The sequence below is a fragment of the Lissotriton helveticus genome, chromosome 9 (assembly GCF_964261635.1).
Source record: "Lissotriton helveticus chromosome 9, aLisHel1.1, whole genome shotgun sequence".
In the NCBI taxonomy this organism is placed as follows: Eukaryota; Metazoa; Chordata; class Amphibia; order Caudata; family Salamandridae; genus Lissotriton; species Lissotriton helveticus.
The window spans coordinates 1,150,504,122-1,150,531,838 of NC_136070.1; the positions used below are offsets into that span (position 1 = coordinate 1,150,504,122).

General features: G+C 41.7%; 1 protein-coding gene across 1 annotated transcript in view; it reads right to left on the reverse strand.

The window, feature by feature from the left end:
• CACNA2D3 (calcium voltage-gated channel auxiliary subunit alpha2delta 3) overlaps positions 1-27,717 on the reverse strand; it is a 2,522,256-nt gene that overhangs the window by 1,605,159 nt on the left and 889,380 nt on the right. The window contains exon 5 of the mRNA XM_078662383.1: positions 4,401-4,563. Coding sequence (XP_078518509.1) covers positions 4,401-4,563 — 163 coding nt within the window. The remainder of the gene's footprint in view (positions 1-4,400; positions 4,564-27,717) is intronic.

The following is a 27,717-nucleotide window of genomic DNA, read 5'->3' on the forward strand; positions in this document are numbered from 1 at the left end:
TGCCATTTTCTGAACAACCTATCCGTCAGACCACATATCTTTTTTTATTTATTGACGTATTGTACGAGCCGGCTTGAATCAGATGTTAGTATCTTGAAATAAATGACCTCAATTGCTTTTCCAAATCAATTTACTTTAATAAAGACACGCACAATTCCGCTCGCATATGCATTTTCATATCTGTTATAGTTTCAATAAAGAAAATGCGATTCTGCTCGCAAAAGTGTCTTCAACAAAGAAATGTGCCCGGTAAAGAAATGTCTCTTCTTAAATAAACAAGCCGCTTTATTTAACAAGCCGCTTTATTTAACAAGCCGCTTTATTTAAGAAGAGCACCAAAGTGTCTTCTTAAATAAACATAAAGTTTCATATCTGTTAATGTTTCAATAAAGAAAATGCGATGCCCGGTAAAGAAATGTCTCTTCTTAAATAAACAAGCCGCTTTATTTAACAAGCCGCTTTATTTAAGAAGAGCACCAAAGTGTCTTCTTAAATAAACATAAAGTATGCCGGTATCTATTCTGCTCGTATCTGTTAGTGTTTCAATAAGCGAAATTCCAATGTAATGGTTAACGATGTACAAGGAAATGCGATGTACTTGCATGCGTCCTGATGGCATGCGATGTGATGTCGTGCACGATGTAACAGCAGCGATGCACTGTCAGCGCGATGCGATATATCCGCTGTAAGCGGTGCTTCCCCTTAATTTGACCAGATGGTTTCTGGTGTTGGCACTTGCACTTGATTGTAAAAACCAGTACTTATGACCGTCTGTCAAACTATATATTAAAAATTACTAATATCTCCTGCCCAACTCATTCTTATAGCATTGGGGGCCTGGACTAGTCTGAATTGCTAAACTTGTAGGGTGTGATGGTTAGTAGTGGTGTTGGTTCTGTCACAGGCAGCTCTGGCAGGAGCAATGGGTGATTCAAGCTGCAGTGGTCTTCTGACAAGGGTCCTGACACTTATGATTTTACATATTAATCACTGGATTACTGGGATGCATAAACCTAATATCAAGTTGTCAACCTGTCATAGAAGACAGTTTCATGCAGGCCTCTGCAGTTCTTTCTTCCCCTATTTTACACAATATCTCAGGGTCTAGAAGAGTATACCAAATCGTTTATCTGCTATTAGCAGTAATTTGGGTCTTTCAAACTTTTCTGTTGACAGAATCAGCCAGAATCTCCTTCCTGAATAATGAATCTTATATGGAACTTTTAGGAGGTTATGGGAGTTACGGCATTGTTAGTAAAAAAAACATTGAAAATGTGTGTCTACAGGTGGGAACGTTTGCAATAAGAGTAAGAGAGGTGAAGTAAAGAGAGTGTTAGGAGTCGTCTTGAGCTTATGATAAGGCCAACATGCACTGTTTATTTGTGCACGTTATCCAGATAGGGCAGCACATGACACTATGAAACAGGATTCCTGAGGAGGTTAATTCCTTTAACTTGAATGCATTTAAAGCATTGTGTAACTTGCATGCCACAAGGTTTAATATATGTAAACATGATTCAGCGTTTTATTATTTGCAGGCCAGTAAAATCAGTATCACAGAATTCAGTAATTGTGCTTTTTGAAAAGCAAACAATACTTCTGCTAATGGGCCTCTTGCTATTTCTGAAACATATTTGCCTTTTATTTGCAAACAACTCTTTTCATATTTGGATTCATAAGCCCCATTTTTCAAAGGAAAAATTTAGGCTGCACATTAGAGAGTACACTGTGATGTTGCTTAAACAGCCAGGAGTGAATGAAGGGGCCACCCATGGCATAGTGTATTTTGGCAGCTTTTAAAAAGTATGTACACAGTGACTACTGTAAAAGATATTTCTGAAGGGGCTTGAACAGCAGTCAATGGAGTAAGATGTATTGATGGCTGGCTCCCTCGTGGCCACCCTGAATCTGTAACAATTCTGTCACTCCTCCCCCTTGGCCAGGGTACTGGTGGTAACATCTAGTGTAGCACTCCCATATAAAAGGGCTGCTATCTTTCGAGAACCAGGAGCACGGTTGCCCTTTATGTGGCAGAGAAAGGCCTAGCAAACAGGTTCAAAGCCTTCCATCCAAGATGGCACTCGGGTGCACTACCATTCCATCTAGACCACAAAGCTCCCTCCGTAGTAAATGGATGGCCTGCATATGGTGGGAACCCCAACTTCACAAGAGGTAACGCTCTGAAAGAGGAGGCTGTAAGGGTGAGGCTGGAGAGAGTTCTAACTCCACTTAGGCGGGGAAAACTGCATACCCCATCCTTCCGCCCACTCTACAGGCTGCATGCAAGGAGGGTGCAAAAACTGTTTAATGACTGTGGTAGGAGTGAAATGCGCATGTTTCTATGGGGCCCAGAGGCTACTGGGGACAGAGCTATTTTACCTTCATAGTGCATCAAGATACTCTTCGAATAACCCCTATCAAAAGGGCCCAGCCCCCCCCATCCCTCCCAGTGCCATGAGACCCTCACGGGTGAGTAGCTGTGCTTTAAAATCCCTTGATTGATTGATTGATTGATTGATTGATTGATTGGGTCCGAAGGTCCCCGGGTAATAATAAGATACTGTGCTCCAGGAGTAAACCCTGGGGTCTTTTGCCTCAGGTGTCAAGGAGTCCCAAACCACAGATGCTCAAACTGTGCACAGAGTAACCATTCAGCACTTGACTTACAGAGTAGTGCACTTGTGCAGCCATTGGCTTAGTCAAAGAACATAATGTGGGCTGGAGACTCAGAACTCAGCAATGTACTAGGCAAGGCTAAACACTCCTCTGTCCAGTTAGTGTCAGCACCTAAGTACACATAAAACTAAACTTAATGCACAAACTAACAAATATACACAGCTATGCAGGTAACAAATAATTATTTTTGATCACCCTGTAAAGAGTCTTATAACGACAGGAGGTGCACAACAAGGAAAGGTGACAGTTACCTAATCACCTAACAAGTCATCTATGCCCGAAAATGATAAATGCATATTTACCGGTGTATGTACCAATAGGCTTTAATCCCTATAAACTAAGCAGAACAGAACCCACTCAGTTTCAATGAAATATGCATTTCAACAGTAGAAACATATTGCAGATGATACTAGATATATACACTGATTTAAATTTGTATTATCAGCACCCCATTCTTACAATAGCCAATACTAGAACAGTGCACAATTCATTTCAGAGACTAATTGTTATTTAATAAATGTTGCCCAGCAACCATAATTCAACGAAATAAAAAACTCCAAGTTTCTAAGAGCCTCTTGGCAAATGATTCATATCCAGGAGGACCTAAGATAGAGGGAAACCTTTCCCGGTTTGGCCGTCTGGGACCTTGAATGAGATTGCATCAAAATTGATGATTGGACCCCTGGGGCGGGTGGGGATCCTGCTCTCCGTGAACACTGCATAGAGAACAAAGTGTTATTGTGTTCCCCGCTTCTTTTGAGGTGCCACTTAGCATATTTACAATTGTTTTCCCCCAAGCCCAGTAAAGGCTTATAGGGTGACTTATTCTGCCAGTGGAAGGACCTTTGAACTGACCACTATGAGCTGGGAAATTGTTTAATTCTGTTCTTTCCTCTTCATGCTTACTCGATTGAAAGCACTGATACAGCATGTGTCCTGCAGTGGGGACCACAAGGGGCTCTCTGCTGCTCATATGGTGATTGGTGGCTCCCTCATTCAGAGTAAGGCAAGAGAGCCCAATGTCTCCTGTGCTCCTGCTCATCTGTACTGGTCACGGTAGGGAAGATATAGGTGCAGTTGCACTTTGTTGTTCTGGGAACCCCTCTCTCCAACAATACAACTCCAGCAGATCTGGCAGGTGAAGTGCAAGGAGATTTCTCTTGCGATATCTCTGGAACTTCCCACCACCACCACTCCAGATGAAACCTTAGAGATGAATTTCAAATATGTAAACAATTGCTGGTTCCCCAGGCGGACTCACAGCCACACATGGGTTTAAAGATTAAAACTGAATCCTGCTCGGGATTATTCCCACACACATGGGTGCCTCTGAGCCTCATGACACAGCACACGAGTGACCTTCAGAAAAAGTATACCTCTGGTCCGGATAGATCTTTTCACACAGGGGTTTTTCCTCTTGCTTCTGGTGGCATGCTTCAGCCACCAGGAGAGACAATCTAGGGCCACCTGTCCTCTAAAATGTTTTCATAAACTTGCTAGTGTCTTTTACAATGGAATCCGTGTTGAGTATAATTGGCAAGGTGGTATTGCATAGATACATAGGATAACATGCCCACGTTTTGATCTTGGGCTGTGAATTAAGTTTATTAGGTATACAGTTGCTTGAATTTATACTGAAAGAACTGTTGTTCACAATTTGGTCATGCATGAACTGTGTTTGTTGCCCCAGGCCAATACTTCGGAGAAAGATTCTTTTAACCTACCTTTATTGTACATGTTCGTTGGTACTTGAACATCACTCAAGCTGATATTTACAGGCAAATTATTAAAATGATCATTTGGTAGTAGCAAAAATTCCTTTCCCAGCTCTAAGTAGTTTCCATCTTCATCTCGTTCATTGATGAGAACAGCATTGAAATATTCATACTAGAAAAAAGAACGGGTGATTAGTATATATTTTTTAACAATTCGTTAGAAAAAACAATCAAAGACATTAATGCGTGCAAAACTATGAAAAGTTGCAAGAGCTCCTTTTTTGTGCTATATAGACTTTACTTTCAGACACCCTCTTGCCCTTAGCATAGAGAAGTGATCTCCATTTACTCTATGGCTTTTTTACAAGTGGGTCACTAAGCATAATTTAGGCCCCTCTACACCGGTTTCACATCCCCCATATTACAGAAAAATTGGTAAAGGGGACTTTATACCGCACTGAGACTTAATGGGATATGCCACTCCTCATTTTATCTTGAAGCCCATTTACATTTGCATATTGTCTGTCACATATCGATGCAATGCTCCTTTGTGAAGCACACCCTCTATACGCTGGGGGGCACAGCCGCGTATGGCACATACTAGGGGCCCTATGATTTCATACTGGCTCACAGACATCTTCGCCACTATAGGATGAATACCCATTTTTCTACGTCTGTCCATTGACATATGCCCTTTTCAATATGGCACCTATTTATAGCAGCACTTCACACCATTGGGGGCCGTACAACTCCATCCACACACTTAATTTATCATGGCATCCGTGAACTACCACACATTGTATACTCCGGTAGTCCAACGACTTTCATTACCTTAGATGCCCACACCTGAAGCCATTCTGATTGCGATGACATACAAACGCCATCTCCTTGCTCACTCACTCAGAGTTGGCAAATACAGGGGTAGGTCATCACGCAAGTTGCGCACTGGAATCTATGAGTAATGGGACACGTTCTTGCAATATTTGCAAGTTTATTATTCGAGATGGAGACTTATATGCATTCTCCCTTTCTAGTTTTAACCCACTAAATAGCGCGGTCTCTGCTACTACTTTATGGTATCAAAACCTTACCACTTTTGCGGAAGTCTTCATTTCCCTGACAACTTTTCTGTTATGTGTGTGGTGGACTTTTCACCAGTGTGTCACATGCCTGCCTGTTTGTCTGCAACTGTTTCGTTTTATGCTTTGCAATCTTGAACCTTCACATTCAAGGGCTGATTCACCATGGCATGTACTAAATAAAATAGTGGCATGCATTTATTACAGTATTATACTGAGGCCATGGTTATCACCTAATACCAGTTTGTCTTTCACTTCTGTCTTTTTTTCTTAATTTCTGGTACACTTTATACTCTTAGATCCATCATTGTGAATGTGATTGGGTATGATTGGCACCTAACTATGGGCCCGATCACGATGGTGGGCGGACTGTCGGGATTGGGACCAACCGACATGCAGTCGAGGGTCCCACAGTAGGCATTTTGATCTGACCGCCACCACGGCAGTAGCAGTGCCTATATTTTGCATTGCGGCAGATGCTGCTGGAATGCAAAAAAGGGACACTGCACACATCTCTGTGTGTCCCCTGTCTGGGGGTCAGAGGGTAAGGGGGCCAGCTAGGGGCCCCCAATGTCCCCTTCTGCCAGCCCTTTCTTGGCTGATTCACCGCCATGAAAGGGTCATCAGAAATGGCACATCGTAATGCCTATGGCGGTGCCTGGCAAGCACAGCCTCCATTGTAGGAATTACTCTGCCTCCAGCATACCGGCGGGCTCAAAGAGCCCATCGTTTTGTGTGGCGGTGGGTCGCGCCAAACGCCAACAAACCGCCTGCCACTCTAATGTGGCGGGCCGAAAACACGCTTAGGATGGCAGTGAGACTGCCGCCAACGGGCTGTCAGTGGCGGTCTCACCGCCATCCTAACCAGCCTATATCTTCTCAAAGCCCAATCCACAGTAAATTAGGGCTTTGGTCCTGAAGAATTGCCTAGATCGATAGCGACTGTAATTTGTCAAGAAACATGTTGACCTCTTGACACGCAATCCCATGAGCACGCAAGATCATTATATCTGGATCCAGTCTAACGTTGTTTTTAAATTAAAAAAATTAGACCGACACAAAAAAATTTGATTTGGCACACCTTAGCTAATTTTTATTCATACTACACCACCCTATTCTGACTCACACTTAGGGTATTGCCACTCATACACATACAACATCAAAATCAAAAGATCTCCAGAAAAGAGCCCATTGCTGTGAGGGTGATACAAAGATGTGCTAATATATTTAGCATCAGCAGGCTCCAAGTATTCACATATTGCTGTAGACGGTAACTGGGATCCATTATATATCACTAATACTCCTGGATACACTTCTCTGACAAACACATCTTGTAAACAATTATTTAACAATGCTTGAATTAAAAGTTTTGACAAATTTTATATCTGGAAATTTGACATGTTCTCTATTAGAATGAAAGCATATTTAGATGAACCCCCTATCATTCCATATGGCCTGGAAATATCAAATGACGAATTGTTCTGGGGTCACTAGTACATTCAAACAGACTAGGGACGGACACTTGCGTTTTATAACTTAAAACATATGCATAGCATTCTCTAACACAATGTTCTATAGCTTTAGCCATCACTGGCCACCAAAAGCTTTCACTCACCCTGCCTTTCATGGCACAATATGGCCTTCATTGGCAAGACTACCACTAAGTCCCTAAGACCACTCGGAACTACAGAAAGTTCACACCTGAGCAACAATTCGTCAATTATAGATAACTCTTCAGAAACTCTTCAGTAGGGAACCTAACTATCCTGCACAATTTTATGTACCGGCTATTGTCCAGTGAAACATCTCATGATCTATTGCATTACACTGTCATTCCTAGATGATTGTCTCTACTCATTCTCTGACAAGAAGCCATACAAATTTGTATTCATAGAGCATATAAACAATAATCATTCTGTTTTCATAACAGCAACTTAGACAAACAATCTACAGAACGTTCCTCACCTCTGCTTCATATTGCAACTCATATTGACATTTCAATAACCAAGATTGTCACTTAGCTATGCGAGGAGTAGATCTATGACCACTACTAGTGCTGAATAAATCTACCAAAGGTTTATGGTCCATTTGTAAAATAAATTCCTTTCCCTATACAATATTCTTGAAGTATTGGACTCCCAACCATATACTCAAATCTTTTCTTTAAAAGGTGGAATATGTGTGTCCCACACCATTTAACGCTCTTGAGGCAAAGGCAATTACTTCATCACAACCTTTGCTTATTTCCTCTTTTAACATGGTCTCAGGCCCAAGATGGCTAGCATCAGGGTGATAACGGATAAGTCATTGGTATCAAAAGATTTAAGTGGGCCTGCTGAGACTATTTTACGTTTGACAGAATCGAACACACTGTCACATTCGCTGTACCAGACATACATTACATTTCTTACCAAATAACGTAAGCTACCTGTCTTGGTAGCAAAATATTTACAAAGTTGGCATAGTATTTAATGTGGCCTAAAAAGGTTCTCAGCTGATCTTTGTCTTTGAGTGCAGGTGCTTTTTCAATCACCTACAAAATCTTAATTTTAACTCAATACATTTGCCTGATATATGATGTCCACTTAATTTAATTTACATTTGTCTTTTCTTAGTGTCAACCCACACATTTTAACGCCTTCCAACATATTCTTAAGTCTCATGTCGTGTTCACACTCAGCTTTCTCATAAATAAGTATGTCATCCTGAAAGTATGCCATGCTAGCCATTTCACTGACCAAATAGTCCATCAGTCATTATAACACAAAGGAAACCAATGACGGGCCAAAGGGCATTCATATGTAGTGTTAATCATTATCTGGCTTTACGAAAGACGGGATATGTGTAGACTCCTTATACAATTCTATCTAATTATAAGCCGCAGACATATCGAGAGACGAGAAAATTACCTCCCCTTGAAGTGTAGCTAACATAGTTTTTATGGTGGGAGGAGGTTGGTAGTCCTCCCAGATGTTAGAATTTAGGTCGCATAAGTTGCTACACTTTCTTATGGATTTGGCAGAACCACCAAGGACAATCATTCTCAGCATTCAATTGGTTCAACTATTCACTAGGCACACAACTTCTCAAGTTCAGATTTCACTCTTACCGTAATATTATAGGCACTTTTAGCACTTTGGGCCCTATTCCGATCTCGTTCGGAAAGCAAACCGAACGACTCGTGTCCAGAATGCTTTCTGTATGAGTCGTGTCACGGGAGTCCGACCGAACAAGTACGATGCGTTTGAATGCATCCAGATATGATTCGGTTGGACTCCCATTGACATCAATGGAAGCCAGTGTATCGAACATGTACACAGCTCCCATTGACAAAAGGGGTGGATGGGGATCATCGTCCACCCTGTGGCAGGCACCGCTTGGTGCCTGCCACACTGGGCATGGTCTAAAAGTGAGGCCCCAGGGGTACCCCTACAGGCACAAATCGGAGGGCCTCGGGTAAAGGGGGGCCATCTATGGGCCCCCAAAGACTGATTCCAGCAGCCTTTTCAATCCGGGCAAATGGAATCGTAAAGGCTGTCTGAATCGTTCATCGTACTTGCTTGCTTGGAAAACCTACTTCATAGAGCTGTACAATTTGGCTCCGGAGGGCTCAATCTCTCTGTATGCCTTCCAGAAATTATTCGGTCCGTGCTAAGGGTTTCCAGGCATCGTACTTGCTTGTTCAGAATTGGGAACGAGTCGGTCGGAACCAAGGGCTTCGGATTGGTTTAGGTAAAACCAAATCTGATTCGGAGCCCTTCCGACCGAGATCGGAATTGGGCCCTTTATGTACAACTGATCAAGCATTCTCTTTTAAGTTAATGTGATGTTGCAGTCTCTTCAATTTTCCTAACCTATCTGTGAACATTTCAGGATATTCACTAACCCATTTACAGTCATTTGTTTGACATGCACTTGGTTAGGGTATTGCACTATGTTAACGTCTCCTTGCTTGTTCCATCCATCCCAACAAATTTGATCCATGCTTACTTAGCAAAGTAAACTGTACTGTCTCATTATTTTCAAATCATAATGAAGGTTGATGTTTTCCTAGAAATTCCACGCTTTTTCCCATATGCAAATATGTTGATAGAGAATTCTTTAAGTTGAATGCCTTCCAACCTTGAGGTTCCGTGGTTATCGGGACCGGACTCCATTTTGTTTGCGTTATTCATAACGCCATTTTGTGTTGCCCTCACGTAGGCCATGGAAGTAAACGAACGAACAAAGTTGCATGGGCTTCGTTGTCCATGTACATATTAACTTGCCCTTTCTGACTTGTGAGTGAACTGCAGGACGCTGACCTCTTCACCTGAAACTGACCCTTCACGAAGCCAATTTCCCTTGGTTTGATTCTTGTCTGAGATTGCCAATCAATGTTCAGGACCTCGTTAACCTTTAGTTTCCTTGCACATATCTTATCCTAATCAGCATCTGAATTGTTTCTTTCCTTACGACTTTTCATTACATGGGTAGTGCTTTCAATTATGGGTTTGTCCTGCTTGTGGAAATTGAATTTGGGACAGTCCTAATAATTAACTTTTGGGTTGGGTTACTGTAAATTGGGTTTTTGTTAATGTGATACTCAGTTAGAAAATGTGTCCTATTGGTCAGAATTTTGCGCAGTGGGTGTACATTTATAATGAGAATATTGTGTATAAATACTGATGTCTTGCTCTATGAAAATTGAACAGTTTCTTGAGTTGTACACCGTGTTGTATTGCTGAGATTACTGTTACTAGATGCAGCTAATAAATTTGATCTCTGACGCCACCTAGAAGTATTCCGTGTCTCTGTTTGCCAAGACAGGAGAACCCGAAGACTTTGGGCGTGTCCCTGGCGCCGCTGGGTTCTAAAACCCGGTTCTTCAACCTGGCAAATTAATCTTCACTTATCAAAGTGTAGGGTGAACCCGAATCTGACATTATCCTCACGTTTAAGTCACTAATTGTTTTATCACAATAGGGTCTTGTTATTTTTGTGTTACTGTTTGACGCACTTGACTTATATCTGTTTTGGCATGGATTACATCATCAGAATGTCATCATCCCCATATGATACATCATCATCCACTGATGTTGGAGTGTGGTTTTTCCACCCTTCCTATCCCCTACTTGGCTTGCAAACGCGGGCAAAAGGCCCCTTCTCTCCACACAAGATAATTTGAGAGCTGGACAAATCTTGACATTGCCTAAATGTAGTTTGCTTTCATGTCGAAAGCATGACAAATAATTCTATTAATAAATACTGTTATTTGGGCAGTGAATACTGCCGTAATATATGTAATATTCATTTATTGTTTGGAACTGATCAAAGTACATTGAATTGACAAGGTATGCCTTTCACCGATAGTGCAGGCAGTGATCAAGGGTTAGTTCACCATGGTAACAGTAAAATCCAATGCAAACAGTCCAAAATTCACAAGAGGGCTGCCACGTTGTGGTGCTAAGTGTTTTTTACAGCAGAGTCCTGAAGTCCCGTTGTGTACATGTATGCATTTGATCAGGGTGTGAGCCTTGACTGGCTTTGGAATGCACAGCGAAGTGAGAAATTGGCAAAGGCGACTTCTGGCACTGAGGAGAGATGCCTCAAACAGTCATCAGGTGCAATTGTTGCTGCAGCACCAACAAACTTCAACAGCCAAGCAACCATCTTAATCACTGTGGAATACTCTCCACTGCTACAAGAAGGATTCACGTGGTCAAAGCACTTTATTTCCTACTGATGAAACCAACATTCAGGCAGCAACTGCCTCCACTATATACCCTCAACTCCCTACCTTCCCACATTCCATCCTGCATTCCATCCATAGGAACCCCACACTGACCCTTTAAGGCAAACTTCCATCTTGGCCACATTTAGCATCAGTACTCTGTGGTTTATCAAATGGGCTACCTCACACAGTCCTCTTTTCTTAGGTTGGTAAGATTAATATCTGGGGAGAGAATGTGGCCTTATGGCTAGAGGCGTCGACCTCGAAGCTGAGTCTCGGCAACGACGCTCAACTTCCTTTGATTCTGAGCAAATAACCTAATCTCCCCATGCCTAACAAAAATTGAATGTGTCCATCTGTAACTAAACTGGTGCTTATGTAAAGCGCTGTGATACCTGATATCTTCTGGTCAGGTTCATGCTATATAAAACTCTTAAAAACATTTTTCAAAAAAATATCAAGACCGTTGATTTACAGATAGATCTGGGTATGTAGAGGAATGAAAGTTCTAGTCCTGATAATAAAAAAAACTATGACCTGATAATGATATTAGGAGGCATTGAGACATCACTTCCCAACCTTGCTTACCTGAACACAAAACAGGAAAAGTTAGACATTTTGGGCATCATTACGATGGTGGTCGGAGGAGCATCCGACCACCATTGTAGTGAGATGGAGATCAGCCGACAAGTAGTTGGCGATTCCACCCGCCATATTATGATGTGACCACCATGTAGGCAGTTGGAAACATGCCTTTTACTATTGCAGCTTGTGCTGTGGCCCGGAAATGGGTTGAAACACAAGCCACAGTAGTAAAAGTCATGTTTTAAACATCAATGAACTGTGTGCCAGGCACCACCCGGTGCCTGGCACATGGTGCATGGATGTTTGGGGGCACCCCATGCTCCCCCTCTGGCCACAGAGCAGATGCCCACTAAGGTCAGGGGCCTTACAGGTGGCCCCCAAAGTCCCTTTTTGACAGCCTTTCCATAGCGGTGGGATCGCAATGAAAAGGTTGTGGAAACTCGACATCGAAATCCCTATGACGGTGCCTGCGCAGGCACCATCTTCATTGTAGGGATTACTCTCCGACCGCTGCCCCAACTGAGTCTTTGAGCCTGTCAGAGGTGGCAGTCTTTCCACCCACCTGTGACTGTGCTCTGACCACCGGTATCTTAATATGGAGTCCAGACCGTTTCTGTGGATGTTGGCGGACCGCCACTGATGGCCTGTCATGGTGGTCTGCCAGGCATGCTAATGAGGCCCTTTATGTTCAACCGGGCAGAAAATCTTTAAACTGTCTCATTTTCATGTCTTACATCCAAGTATCAGACCAATCCTTAAGAGCAGTATTACAAAATCCATCATGTTGAAGGATGAGATAAAAAATCAGGAGAATGAGAAGAGATAGATCCAATTCATCAGCAACTGCTAGCATATCATCAATCAACAGCACCAATACAGTCTCAGTGGCATTACAAAGTCTAAGGTGCAAATCTAGATACCACTGAGAATCCAGCAAACCCTGATGGTAGACCGTGAAAACCTTAGGAATAGCATGTACTGGCAGGGCTCACCAGTACAAGTCCAACAGCTTGTAGATTCACTGTCTTGATACACTGATTGCATTAAGTTATCAGAAATCTCACCTCTGTGTAAGAAGAAATTAAACATTCTCTTGACTGATCGTAAGTTAAGGGACACCATTTAATTACCCCCTACAAAGTGCTTTAAGTCCTGCAGCTGTGCTTAGTATCTGCTATCAAGTATGTGAATCCCTATGGTAAATTCAAAAGCTTAATAAACTTAGAAAAAGTTAGTAAAAAAGATTTTTTTAGGTCTACTAATCTAATTGTGAAATAAATATTTAATTACTTAAATATAATACATTACACCAAACTTATTTTGCTGAAATTTAAGATAAAAAATAAATTCCCACGTAAAGAAAAAAATACTTTTTTTAAAACTATGCAACAATATTTATTAAAAGTGATGTATGGGAATAATTACAATTAATATGTATTATTTTTAGATTTCTTTCATACTATTAAATGATATTCATTCATATTTTTAACTATTCGTAAGAATTTAATTTAATTTACATTAATTCCCATGGTATTTATTTTAAATCCCTAGCTACTTTATTTTATATGGGAGGGTGTTGCAGTACCAGAGGTTGAGCATGTGTGGTACTGGACTTACTTCAGCTCTAAGCTGAAGTAATTGACTACTGTTGGGTCCTTTTATGGCTGTAGTAACTTTAGAAGAGCAGTTTGAGAATAGCAATGTGCTTACTCTTTTGTGAGTGGGTGTGTTTTCCTCCCTAAACCCCTCCCTAACTGTACCTTAACCCCTCTTTACTCCCCCCTAAATCCATCTATTTTGTAGTAAGTATGCCTCTTTTATTTTCACAACTGTACTTGGTCCCTCTCACATTTACTACTAAGGGCCTGATTACGATGCCGGATGGACCGGAGTCTGTCCGACATCGTTTGGGAACTGGAACCAAACTACCTCCTGTCATCAGTTCTAGCCCAGCAAGTAGGATGCGACCAACCCTGTTCCGTCTCAATCCTATACTTTACAATGGTAGCATGCATTCCGAATGCAATGCATGCCCTCATTGTAGAGAGCAGAGGCGCAGTTCATCCCTGCACCTGGTGGCAGGCACTTCAAGTCGCCTACCGCCTGGTGCAGGGATCAACAGGGGGCACCATAGGAGCCCCCTAGGCTGCCATTCGGCAGCCTTGCGCCCCTGGAGGCAGCAGCCTTGCGCCAATTGAGGGCCCTGCTGGGGGCCCCCAAAGTCAGATTCCAAAAGCCTTTCTGTGTCAGAAAGCCCAGTACAGAAAGGCTGGGGGAATCTGCTATCGTATTCCCTCGGTCGGAAGGAGCCAGCTGAGGGATTACTGAAGGCTTTCCGAATGGCCGATGGGCTCTCTCAGACCGTTGGAGACCATTTGGAAATCTGATCCGGATTCCCTTCTGACCGACCCCATCAAAAGGGGTTGCTCAAAAAGAAATCCAACCAGCCGATTACGATGCAGTCTGAAGCCCACATCGTAATTGGGCCCATAGTAGTACACTTGCATTTGAGAGGCTCTTCCCATAGTAAAGATAGGAAAGGAGGTGGAGATTTACACTTGTAGGTTTGTGAGCAGCTTTTCGTATTACTTTAGTAGTTCTAATGTAGTACTACTAAGCGTACTATAAAATAAAGTTTGCGAATGGACCCCATACGTGTGGAAATAAAGATTTGACTAAATTATTTTGCAATAAGATTAATGATTGTGCAGTTGCTGCAGCATTCTTGTCTCAGTAGCTACCGTTCCAACATTGCTGACGTTATATGAGTGATGTGACAAACATAGAATCAACACATTTTCTAGCACACCCCTTCATGAGTTTGGGCCATTGAGAGGGGGCAAATAGTTTTGCACACATACAGTCCATTTAGCACATGTGAAAATTTACTGAGTATTTAGGCATGTATAAAATATGCTTTCTAACGCACTTCAGCAAAAAGGTTTTCATGAACTGGGCACTTACTATGTCGAGGTATAACTTGTAAAATGAAAAGTTGGCATAGCTAACAGCACCCACAAGGCGTGGATTCTAGAAAGTATTCTGTTTAACCTATCCCCAATTCGAAACGATAGCAGTAATAGCAAGGATAGTACATTAAAATTAATCCCAGGCTGAATAAATATGTTATTTTTATGAAGCGTCGAAACAGATGACTAATTAAGAATCAGTATCATGGTGAGTATAAACACTCAACTCCACAAACAGTCAATGAAAACAGCAGCAAGTTAAATCACAGTGAGACTATCTCAGTAAAGGTGCCACTACAGTTTGTTCAGTTGTTATAAGACTCAGGGGCATATTACCAAGGGCCTTATCGCCGCTTTAGCGGGAATTTTTCCCGCTAAAGCGGCGATAATTTAATCGCGCCCTATTACCTAGCTGTCGCTAACACCAATTAGCGACAGGTAGTAGGAGATAGTGAGCTTCTGGGGGCCCACTTTGCATGTCAGCGATGTATTTCGCTAATGACATGCAAAGTGGGCGTGCCAAGATGTTAGTGACTGGAAACAGTCGCTAACATCGCTAACTCCTATTACCAACTTTTGGAAATAATCGCGCTAAGCGCGATTATCTCCAAAAGCTAACGCCTGCCCAGAGCAGTTGTTAGCCATGTTATCCAATGGTAGGTGGATAACATGGCTAAGAGCATTTGCTCGGTAATGCATGAATATCGCAACTTTTCAGCGATATTCATGCATTTCGGCCGATTTATATCGCTTTGGAGATAAACCTTGATAATAGCAAGGCTCCTAAGCGATAAAAATAGGCGCAGCACGGAGATATAAATGTAGCCGCTAACCAAGCTTAGCGATATTTTTCGCTTAAGCTTGGTAATATGCCCCTCAGTTTCTGCGATTTAAAACATGTACTTTTCAGTCCCATTTAAACGGTAAAATACTTGGAAAATAGTGTATGGATTTCATATATTTGAGATGGTTATGCTTTTGTAGAAAGGGTTTACAAATATTAGTATGTTTGGTAATATTACTCATGTGTTAAATTACTTTTGTTTGAACTTTGAGCATGTGAAAGGTCAATGCACGCTTAATTTACACATCTCTTATTCACATTAAAACATGTTAATGGGATTAGCGTATTTATTTTCGGAAAAGGAAAAGAGCAGCCCAAGATATAGGCGGTGTCTTGGCGTGATAGCCTTTATCTCAGAGAACCATTACTGCTCCGCACTGTACTCCCTGATGTGAGGAGAATGGAAATGCTAATTCAAAGTGCTGCTTTCCCTCCATGCTGAGTAACCATGCCACCAGAGCATGGATTTTTATCTTGTTATTGTTTCCTACTCACTAGAAAGACATTGTCAAATTAGAGTAGACCTCCCGGGAATTCTATTGTAGTCTGCCTTTTTGACTACTTAATTTCTTCCATGCCTAAATGTTCCCAATTCTCATTCTTTTAAGTCCAGCTCGCACCTAAAGAGAAAGGGCATATTTCGGTTTTCAGAAATATTATATGACACCCTCATAGCAAAAATAGTCTTTTATGTAAAGCGGGCGATAACATGCAATTGAAAGTGGAGCGCTTTATTACGTTAATTAGACTTCTTTAAGAAATTATTAAGACAACCAGTTCTCCATGAAAAATTCAAAGTAATTTATTTTTTAAATTCAAATCCTTTTAATGACGGATTACATAAAACTGTGGAAACTAGTGGAACGCCATCAAAGGGAGAGATAAACATTCCTTACCTGTCAAAGAAAGCAGCAACTGCATTTTTGCCAATCCATATTTAGGTAATAATGATGTAATAGAGTGTGAAGCCGAGGTGTACATTTTCTATTAATTGATGGCAAAAGGAAATAAAAATCTAGCACAAAATGGAAGTCAAGTAAGTTTTACGCATACCCACCACTGAATACAACATAGAAAGGGCTTTCCAGTAGCAATCAGTAGTGACCTGTTAACCTTAAGAGACATAGAAGCAGCTGAGTGTTTATGAACAGAACAGCTTGAGCACCTCTTCCTTGCATTCAGCCTCAGCATCAGCTTGGAAGGTCAGTCAAATCCTTGATGAAGCCCTGAAATTCAGCAGACTTCTGGTGCACTGATGACATGTTGTGGAGGTGGTCGGATGTTGGTTGCCGATGCAGCAGGCAGAGAAGATGTTTCCGGTTTATTGGATCCTGCCTGGGCCTTCAATTGCCCCTATTGAAGAACATAATTAGAAGGCAAGGACGTTTCGAGAGGTATGCAGCGGATGATGAAGTAATGGTGCTGAAGTGGTGTCTTTCTCCAGCGAGTGTTATGATAGAAGATGGTTGAATTGAAAGAATGTACAGAATAGAAGTTCTCTAGTTAGGTGATATTCCATTTCTCTCCCTTCGTACTTGGACATTTGCCGGGCCACCACTGTAACTAAACAAGGGATTCATTTGTTTATGTGTAGGTCTTTTTGTGGGTTCTGGACAGCAAGAATGTATTTTCCAGGGGATTCAAACGCTGCTGCCAACCTTCTCTGCAATAAGGACAGATGCAGCACGCCATCAGCCTGCCTGGCAAACCTGCACTGGTAGCCAATACGCAGAAGTGCAAGTTTCAAACCTCCATGCACAATAAGCGCTATATAGCACAGGACCCATAATTCTACAAGACAAAGTGGACCTATATATTCCAACCTGCGATCTGAGATCATGGATTCATGCACTTGTCCAAGCCAAGCCAATTAAAAAAGTCAGATCTGGTGGTCACTCATCTTCTCACCTGGCAGTGGCCCAATGGACTACTTTACCCTTAGATCTTCGTGTTACCAACAACCTTCTCTGGTTTAGGAAAGAACATAATGTAGTATCTCAGCTATCATAAACTTATTTCAGTTTCACAATTGAAAGGTTGGGGAGCATCTTAGTGCCTTAATATCTCCTTGGGGATGAATGTTGCACTCTACAAAGTCAGTAAATAAATAAAGAAATAAAAAAATTCTAAATATTCCTCAATGTCCTTTATCCATTTGGTTTTCATGCTTCACCCTTCAGTCGTATATTTGTGCGCTTGTCCCTTTTGTCTCTACCATTTTGCTGAAAATGTGTCCTATATTGTGAATATGGCGGCCAAAAGCCTGTAAATTCACAATTCTGGGGGTAGGGGGAGCTACCCCATGTTACCCATTGGGCTACAAGAAAACACCAAACAAGCGCATTCCGAAATTAATAGACACACTCATGAGAGTTTTTAACTTTTTACATATGTAAATGCATGTGTGCCCTGACATCCACAAATGAGCTATTGTCTGTGAGTACAGAAGCCCATATTCAAATGGTTTTTCAGTTTACTGGATTTAACTTAAAAAAAACAAGAGGTTAGCTACCATAACAGCTGGCGCCCCAGAAGCAAGGCAATTGGTGTATGTGGACTGCCATTGAATAGGTCAGCTATATCATGCTTAATTGAATAGGTTTTCTTCTAGTATTTTCCCCAGTGAATTGAGGAAATTGTAATTCACATTTTGAAAATGCAGTGCATTTGTCAATATTTTGTTTGTAATAAACATTACTCCATTTATTCAGACACTCATATTATTATTAAAATTTATCTTCAAAGCTAGACCTGAATATTATCAAAATATTGCTTTTCAGCATACATATTTCAGTCGCATCCCATACCGCACAGTTATCTCGTTTAGGGTGCTCAGAAACGTCCGCAGAGACGATTCGTGTTCCATGGCAGACGCAGATTATGAAAGTAGATGAAAGCCCAAGTTATTCCATTTTTATTGCTCAGATAAGGGTGCTAGTGGTCAACTCCTGAGTCCAAAGTATACCAGCTCTACAGCAGGAAAACACCAAACAGAAGTGTCCGCAACAAGAGGCTGCACATCTGTGAGCTGTTGAATTTTAAGACCTTTTGATGCTTGCTTGCTTGCTAAACTGTGTTGAACTCTTCGCAGAGATACCTGTACGTATTGTAGGCTTTGCAAATGGCAAGTAGCTCTAGTGTTTTCAGAGAGGGGCGCTTATAACTTTTTGTACATTAATAAATGTTGGTCTTAAGGTTTATCTGTGTTTGTTAGTCAGTGTGCACATAGATGATAAGAGGTGCTTGCTGTTTCTCCATACATGCATTTGTATGTTAGATTTATGTCAATACGTGCGTGGCTATGAACTGTCAATCATGGTACTTTTGAGGCATTCTTTTTCAAAGAATGCTGGGCATCGAAGTAGAGAACACTTGAAATCAGTAAAATGAAAAAAGCCAAATTGTGAATATCACAAAAAGGGATGTTTTTCTTATTGTTTGTCAATCCATCTGTCTATGTGCACAGTTGTGCTAATAACATTGGTGCTGTTTGAAAAAGTTGCACAAAACGTTCTCAAAAATTAAGTTTCAACCACCAGGACACTTTCTGCTTGTTTGAAGTTTTAGACCTTCACCATCGTTCATAAAGTGTGAAGTTTGCGTTCTTAGGGTTCCCCCTGGGCTGACTGACCGTGGAATGCTTGTAAAATGTGGCTTGTGCATGCTGTTGCCCATATTTCTGTTTATTTGCTTGTTTTTCCGTGGTTTTGTGTGCATACAATATTTGTGCATTTGTGCATGTGCATTGTGTGCCTCTGTGTGCATGTACTATGCAGAAATCAAACTTATTGTCTTTTTTTAACGCTTGAATTGCACGGTCTGTGTGTTGTGCAGTGTGGTCATATATTGCTATAACTAATATGCAAAATAATTATTCTAGTTGACTAAACTCTTCTTTGGTGATTAGAGTCAAATATATCTATCTGTGCTACGTTGCTCTATCTACCTATCAGATGTTGTTGTCTTTTTGCCTTCTTATCTATATCACATCCTTATTTGACTGTTTTCATGTTATAGTTTATCAGTTACAAAAGTAATTTCACAGATACATCTTCCTACATAAGTATATGTTTCGATATGGGTCTATTGTTCAATCATGTCTGAAAAGAGAAAATGGAAAGTGATTTTGTGGATATTTTAATTTACATCAATGACACATTGAATGTAATAATAAAATCTGAAAGACGTTTGGCTTTTTAACAACAGTATTAACATGAAATGTGTCATGCTAAAATATCATATGCTTAGAGTGTTCAAGATAGAGACACAACCTAAAAAGACGATCATCGATTTACTTTTATTTAATGTAATTTTTTTGCAGCGCTCTTTTAATGGCTAATTAATATTTTTAATGTACCTAACCGCTGTGATTAGTTTTATGCAAATGAACACGATAATAGCTTACATTACCATTAAGTCCATCTATCATAATCTAACCATACGAATACCCTTGCTGCACATTGCAGGTCACATTCAATTCAAAGTAATATTTGCCATACGTTTTGAACTTTTTTAGAAAAAGCAATGTCTGTTGGCCTCTTGTGGTTTACAATTACAACAGTTTCAAGAGGTATGGTAAACAATGCTTTTGGTTCAAATGTACTACTACTTCACAATGAATATACTATATACAATGTCAAAAATGCAAGGTACACATAGAAGAAGATGTTTTGTTTCTTTTTGCACTTCATACTTTCATGTTTTGGCTCATCACTACCATGTTAGCGTATTATTATCACAATTTTGCTTTCTATTTGGTAACATCGATTTTTTTTTGGCTCTCTCTAATAATGACAGAATAAATTATTTTTTTAAAATATCGAAACAGTCCATTTGAGTCAATAATCTAAAAAATCATGTCTTAAAATGCAAATATGTAGCTAAATGCATGCACTGAGATATGACTGATTGTTTGCAGATCAGCTTTACCATTTGCATGGAGCTTATAAGATATATCATGAGAAAGATGATCAAAAGAGCTACTCACTCATTTGAGGTTGCAATTGTCATATGTATATTCTTCCCACATTCATCAGCTATTGGTTGATTGCAACTGCCTGAGGTCCCTGAGAAGCACCAACTCCCTTCTCTTGATCCCACCCAGACTAAAATGTCAAAAAACCCAATCACGTGCATTCTCTGGTAATGCTCCTACCATTAGGAACTCCCTTCCCAAGGACCTTCGCTGCAACCCCTCTTACTCCCTTTTCAAAAGAGAACTCAAAGCACTTCTCCACAACAAATATTGGGGTATATAACAATACTGTCACTGAGCTTGTCCACTCTTCTCTCCTCTCTTATCCCCCCCTTCCATGTCTGAATGCAACTTTATATCCCTTTTAAACTGTTTCGCCTTTTTGTAAGTTTACCTTCCTTTTATTCCCCCCTTGTAAAAAACGTATGTAATACTGTATCCCGTTGCTAATTCTGCACCTATTGTTATCTTATCTTATGTTGTCTACCTCTGTTGTAAAGCGCAGGGTCCAGCAGCGCTATATAAAACCCTTGAAATAAATAAAAAAATAAATAAAAAAATAACCGCTGCCTATAGTATATGGAGTGTGTTCTTTGTGTTAGTATGCTCCCAGTTCATTGGAGCACCATTGAGATGAGTCCATATGTGGAGCACTGTCCCCTGTTTTTCCAGGTATTGCTCATGATTCCCCACAGACTAATGAGGAGGAACCCCTAGAACTATTTCCCCTTACCATATGTCTTCTGAGGTCATTGAATGACGCTGCATCTGTATCTATGACCAGAGATGGCAGTCAAAAGACCTTAGTCACAAAAGGTAGGGATGATTTCATTTGGGCATGAACTGGCTTCTGTAGCACTGTTCTAGTCTGAAACATAAAAACTATCACAATTGTATGCAAAAACAAACAGTTTTGGCACAAATAGGCATGGAAGCATTTGAAGTGCTCTGTAAATATGGTAGATGGCCGTGCTCCTCGCCTCATTGCAGCAGGAATGGCTTAGTCACTCCTTTGGAGGCATGGGAAGAGGAGTGACCAATTAGATATCAAAATGCAAACGACCCAACCATTAAACAGGGACTAATTTCAGATCACTTCAATGATTTTTAAAAAAAAATATTTTTATTAACCTTTTTTCAAAAAGCTCTCACATTACATCTTAATGCAGCTGGTGACATTACAGCGGTACAAACATGCCATAGTGATGTAAACTGAATGCATATGATATGAATATTGGAGGCATTAGTCCATCAATCTCTGATGCAACGTGAGGTCAGGGGGGAACTGGGGGGGGAACTGGGGGAGAGGAACGGGGAAACGTGTGGGAAGAAAAAATCAGTTAACCATAAGGATGGAACCAAGGGGGGGGAGAAGAGGAGCAGAGACCGAGCCCAGGAGATAAGATCATGAAAGATGTTTGGGACACATCTGGCAGAGGTTGGGGGGAGAGGAGGGGGGGATCACATCCTGTACACTCTATTGGGGCATTGGCCCTGCCGGGGTTGTAGCGTCGCATTGGGAGGTGCTGGGGGGAGCGCGCATATGTTCTTGCTTAAACTGGTGGGATATCGCGGCCCATTCTAAGGATATGGGGTGTTTACGCTGACCTTTCGCCTCCTCCTCCCTCAGGGCTTCCTCCTCCGCTGCCGCCCATTTTTGTATCGCACCCACCCTTGTCTCAAACGAGGGACTGGTGATCGCTCGTCATTGCATGGCGATGTTTCATTTTGCTAGGAGCAGGGACAAAGCAGCATAGCGGACCTGTATCTTGCGTGTCTTCGGCCTACGAAAGATTCCCAAAGCAACCGCCTCCCAGGAGTGCAGTTCTGTGAGACCCGTGATAGTGCAGATGGAGTCGAGGACGGCTGACCAATAGGACTGAAGGGCTGGGCAGCTCCAGAACATGTGTTGAAAGTGTGCATCCGGGGAGCTACATCTGGGACCTAAGAACTGTGTGTCGGGGTAGAACCGTTGGAGACGCGCCGGTGTCTGGTATGCTCTGTGTAAGATGTAGTACTGTATGTTTTTGAACCTTGCATTTCTAGACACTTTCTTCGGAAATTCTAGCGCTCTGTCCCATTCCCGGTCATGCAATTGCCCCCCAAACTCGTCCTCCCAGGTGACTCTCAGGGTGAGTAGGGGCTTGTGTGCGAGTTCTCTAATTGATTTGTATAGCCATGTGACAAGGTGTCGGCCAATGCCCATGTATAAGATAGTGTGTGTTGCAGGCTCGCCAGTTGTAAGGTCACTGTGTGGGCGGAAACAGTCGATGAGTTGTCGGTGTGTCAGAAACTGCCCCAGAGGGAGGTCGTAGTCCTCCATTAGCTGATCATACGGGCAAAGTTGCCCCTTCGCAAACAGAACTTCCGCTTCCGTGACCTTGGACTCCGTCCATGTACGCAACATGGTGCTCGTGAAATAAGTTTCCCCCCTCGGCCACCCCACCAGCGGTAGCCATGGGGAATAGCATGGAGCCTTTTCTGCAATGCTATGTATTTTATTGAATGCATTTTTTGGGCCACCGACACCTGCAGGTGGTATGTCCGGCTGGAATTGGTGCCAGGGAGTAGCAGGCGACAAAGCTCAGGGGTGGGGATAGGACCCTGCATTGCACAGGTCTCCCCAGTATGCCTGCCCGCTGTCCAATACGAGAGCCACTGAAGCTGCGCTGCCAGGAAGTACGCCTCAAAGGCAGGGGCGCCCAGACCCCCCTGCGTAGTGGGCAACTGCAGTTTGGTGAGGGCGATACGATGTCGGCCGTTACCCCATACGAGTGCACGCAGGAGCATATCCAAGTCGCGGAAAAAGCTCCTGGGCGGTATTACCGGCAAATTGGTGAAGTAATACAATAGTCGGGGAACGATGATCATTTTGGCCAGAGCTACGCGACCGATAGGGGCTAGTGGAAGGTTTTTCCAGAAGCCCACGGACGAACGAATGCTGGAGAGTACCTTGCAGTGATTGCCCTCATAAATGTAAGTGGGAGAACGGTTAGGGGCGGACACCGAGATAACGGGGGCGCCCGTGTTTCATGGTAGGCTCTGTGTGCCAATCCGCATCTCCCGTGGAGCGAGGGAATGATGTAGGGGGTAAACTACTGATTTATTCCAGTTCACCCGGAGGCCCGATGCCTCCGCAAATTCCGACAGGACCAGATCACTTCAATGATGATCATCTCTTGCACGCCTACCATTCTAGCTTGAGATCACACTGCAGTACGAAGGCCACAACCTTACACATCAAAGACAATGCCCTCTTGACCACAGATGAAGCAGAACCGTGCCCCCTAATATTAGTGGACCACTCGTCTGCTTCAACAGAGTTGATCATTCCACCCTCATCATACGCACCATGGAGTGTCAAATGGCATTCATTAGCAATGTCTTTCACTGGTTCTCCCCCTACTTTTCCAGTCAGCACAAGTTTGTTCACAGGGTACTGCCAGGTCATAAAAAAATCAGTATCACCTTCACCATTCACAAGCTTGGGGTTCTTTTCACAGATAACAGCTTTAGGACTTACCAATATGCTAAGAACACACAACTCTACTTGAAAGTCTCCTCTATCAAAGATATCTAACTCCTCAAACACTGCTTGCACATCATCCAGGCCTGGATGTTTGCCACCCATGTGAAGGTCAACCCTACCAAGACAGAATTCCTATTATTTACTATGAACAATAAACAAGATACAAAGCAAACTTAGTTTAATGACATGAACAATAGTAGCTTCAAACCCTGACTTTCACTGATTGCCAAATCATTTGGATTAACACAAAACACCAACCTCACACTCAAGAAGCAAATTATCAAAAGAACTGAGAAGGCCTTGTACCATCTCTCACCTTGTAAAGAAAGTCAAACATGTCTTCAAGAAAGCAACTTCAGAATTGCTGTTCTAGCTCTCATACTGTATCATCTGGATAGTGGTAATGCCCTACTACATGGCCTCCCGTACTCCTCATTGGCACCCCTTAGCGTCGTACTTCATGCAACAGCATGTCTCATCCACGGCCTGAAGAAATATGATCACATCACCCCCGTCCTGATGGATATCCATTGGCTCCGCCTGCTGGGCCACACAATCTTCAAAACCAGCTCCGTCACTTGCAAAGCTATCATAACCATCAACCCCAATTATCAAGCAGGCCAGCTCGCCAAATCTGGTGGATCTCAGCTCCTTCGCAGCAAGGGCACCATCAAACTACAGACTAAGAAGTGCACTAAAATAAAATCAGCCAGAAGACCTTTTTGCTGTTTGTACCTCAGATTTGGAACAACATCCACGCACCCATCAGGACCACCCCAATGTGGTTCCAATTTAGGAAGACTCATCTCTTTAAAGAACAATGCTTCACAATACATTAACTTTCCACAACCCAGCTTCCTCTCCTCTTTGTCATTGACTTTATGCTTGTCTTTGACCATGTACAGCTCTCTGCTGACTTTGGCTAGGTTTGCACTATAGAAATACCTTGTAATACCATATATAAATACACACATATACATACCTATACCTGCCCCAAACACAGAGACACAACCTCAACACTGTGCACCTAACATCTGTTCCCATCCTGCCATTCCCCACATACTTCCTTTGTTCCCCAGATATTGCACTTTCCCCTTCATTCATCCTTGCACTAACCTATTCATCCATCCATTTTTGCACCTATTCTTTCAATCTTTCATGCACGCAAACATTCATCTATGCATTTTCTTATTCATCCAGCCGTTGGCTCATCCCCCACTCATCCATTGACAATCAATAAAGAATCACTTTCATGAACACCACAGCTACGGGTTTGCCATAGTATATTCTCTTTGCAAAAGGTTTGTCATGAAATATGTCATTACTTACTTACTGTAAAATAGGACATAATTTTTCTTATGGTTTCCCACCAAAGGCTTGGAAGTTATTGTAATATGTGAAATGTGGTTCTCACAATCCTCATATATAACAAAAATCTTCGATATCAGTATGCAATATTGTTCACTAGATTAACTATTTGTTTTAGTCAAATTACCTATAATGGATGCCTCATAAGCCCACAGGTTAGGGCACTTAATATAAAAAGAAAAAGGCATACTAATTCTCAGAAACATATGCCCTCACTGAGAACAGTTTCCAAAAATATATTTTTGGATCACTGACACAATAGTGAAACAACAATATTGTGATACAAAAATATTGTGTCAAAAATATCAATTAAAAAAAGTACAAAAATATATAAAACATATAGTTTCACACTAATATCGTGAAAAAAGCCTACCAAAATAAATGGTAATTTCAATCCTTTATCTCTGTTTTATTAGGACATGTAACCATATCTCAATTTCACATTGGGGGGTACTGTGTGCCTGCTTATTACTCACTATGAAATAGTGCAATTTTCATGTGTACCCGTGTCAACACCCAAGGACCTGTATGGGTTCTTGTTTACATACATTGGGTTGCTCCCTTATATGTTCCAAGAGGGCCTCCACTTGTACAGCAAACTGATACTAGTTTGTACGTATAGTCCGTCTTTAATGTTTAATCAGGGTATGTAATTGTGCTTTACTCTTTATTTTGTGTGAGTGAACAAGACGGTTTATTCAGTCAAAACGCGTTACAGGAATGATTAAATAATTTCTGGATTTCCAATCTGTTCCTAAGTGTGTGCTTCATTGAACTGGCTGTGGAATTCAAAGTCTGACTTCTCCCGTGAACATTGCACCACCTTTCATGAGCCCCGGGTTACGGAAGGGACACCTTGCTTTGTATATATATTTTAAATAGTTGGGGCCCCATTAGGATGGCGGGCGAATGGCCAGCCTGGCAGGGGTGATCTGCCCGCCATCCCTGTAGAAAAGACCCTCCGCCACATTACAATGGCCGGGAGGTCCACAGCGGACGGAAAGACCGTCTGCCGCTTTTCCGCCCGGTCGACATTTCGACCGGGCGGAAGAGTGTTCTCTATGGTGGCGGTGTCTGAAAGACACCGCCAGCCATATTAGAATGGGCATTCCAGAATGCCTTTCAATGCCGCCACAGAAAGGCATGCGGAGTCTGCTTGGGGGGCCCATTGCGGGCCCCTATGGACTCCGGGGCGTGGGGGTGCACTTGGGGGATACCTATGGTACCCCCCTGCCTTTCAAAGGACAACATGGTGTGCCTGTCACGTTGTGCTTTGAAACGCACAACATGCATTTTTAGCATTGCGGCGGGCAGTGCTGCCGCCGCAATGTTAAAAATACGGGATGTGCCCGCCACTGTGGCGGACGCATCCTAATTACCCCCGCGGGACCCCCGCCCTTATGGCGGGCGGTCCCATTTACCGTGAGGATGGCGGGCGGACAAAGTCCGCTCTCCATCCTAATGATGCCCTAAGTCTTTATGATATAACATAAATGTAATGTCAATTATGCACATTTAAATATTTAATATTGTACATAAATATATACTTAAATAAATATACACATATATGTGTGTATATTCTTATACATAAATATTGATAATGTAACACAATTACTAAAAATATATATTTTACAGTCTAATACATTTTGGGGTTATTTTTGAAATGTAATAATATAAAATATATATATATATATATATATATATATATATATATATATATATATATATATATATATATATTTATTTATACACACACACACACATATATATCATAAAAACATATCAACAGCAAAACATTAAATTACTAAATTACTTAACTATAAAAAAACTATAAAATCCCAAAAAGAATTTACAAAAACAATATTATAAAAAATTAAGAGATATAAACAAATAATTTTAAATAAATAATAATAACAGATATAATTAAACAATAATCAGAAACGTATGGATGTCTTGGAATAATACATTTACTATTTCCACTCCAGTCTATGGAACAGTAGTGAAAGTGTAGGCTTTCAGAGGATTTACATTTAGTATCCCACTCCAAATAGGTCAACAGTAGTGAAAGTATTGGACTTAGGAGGAGCAAGATTTACTATTTCACCTCCAGTCAGTGCAACAGTAGGGCAAGCATTGGAGTTAAGATGGGTTAAATGTATTATTTCCACTACAGTCTGTACAACAGTAGGAAAAGCGTTGGACTTTGGAGAGGAATTAAATTTGCTATTCCCACTCCAGTCTGTGCAACCGTAGGGAAAGTACTT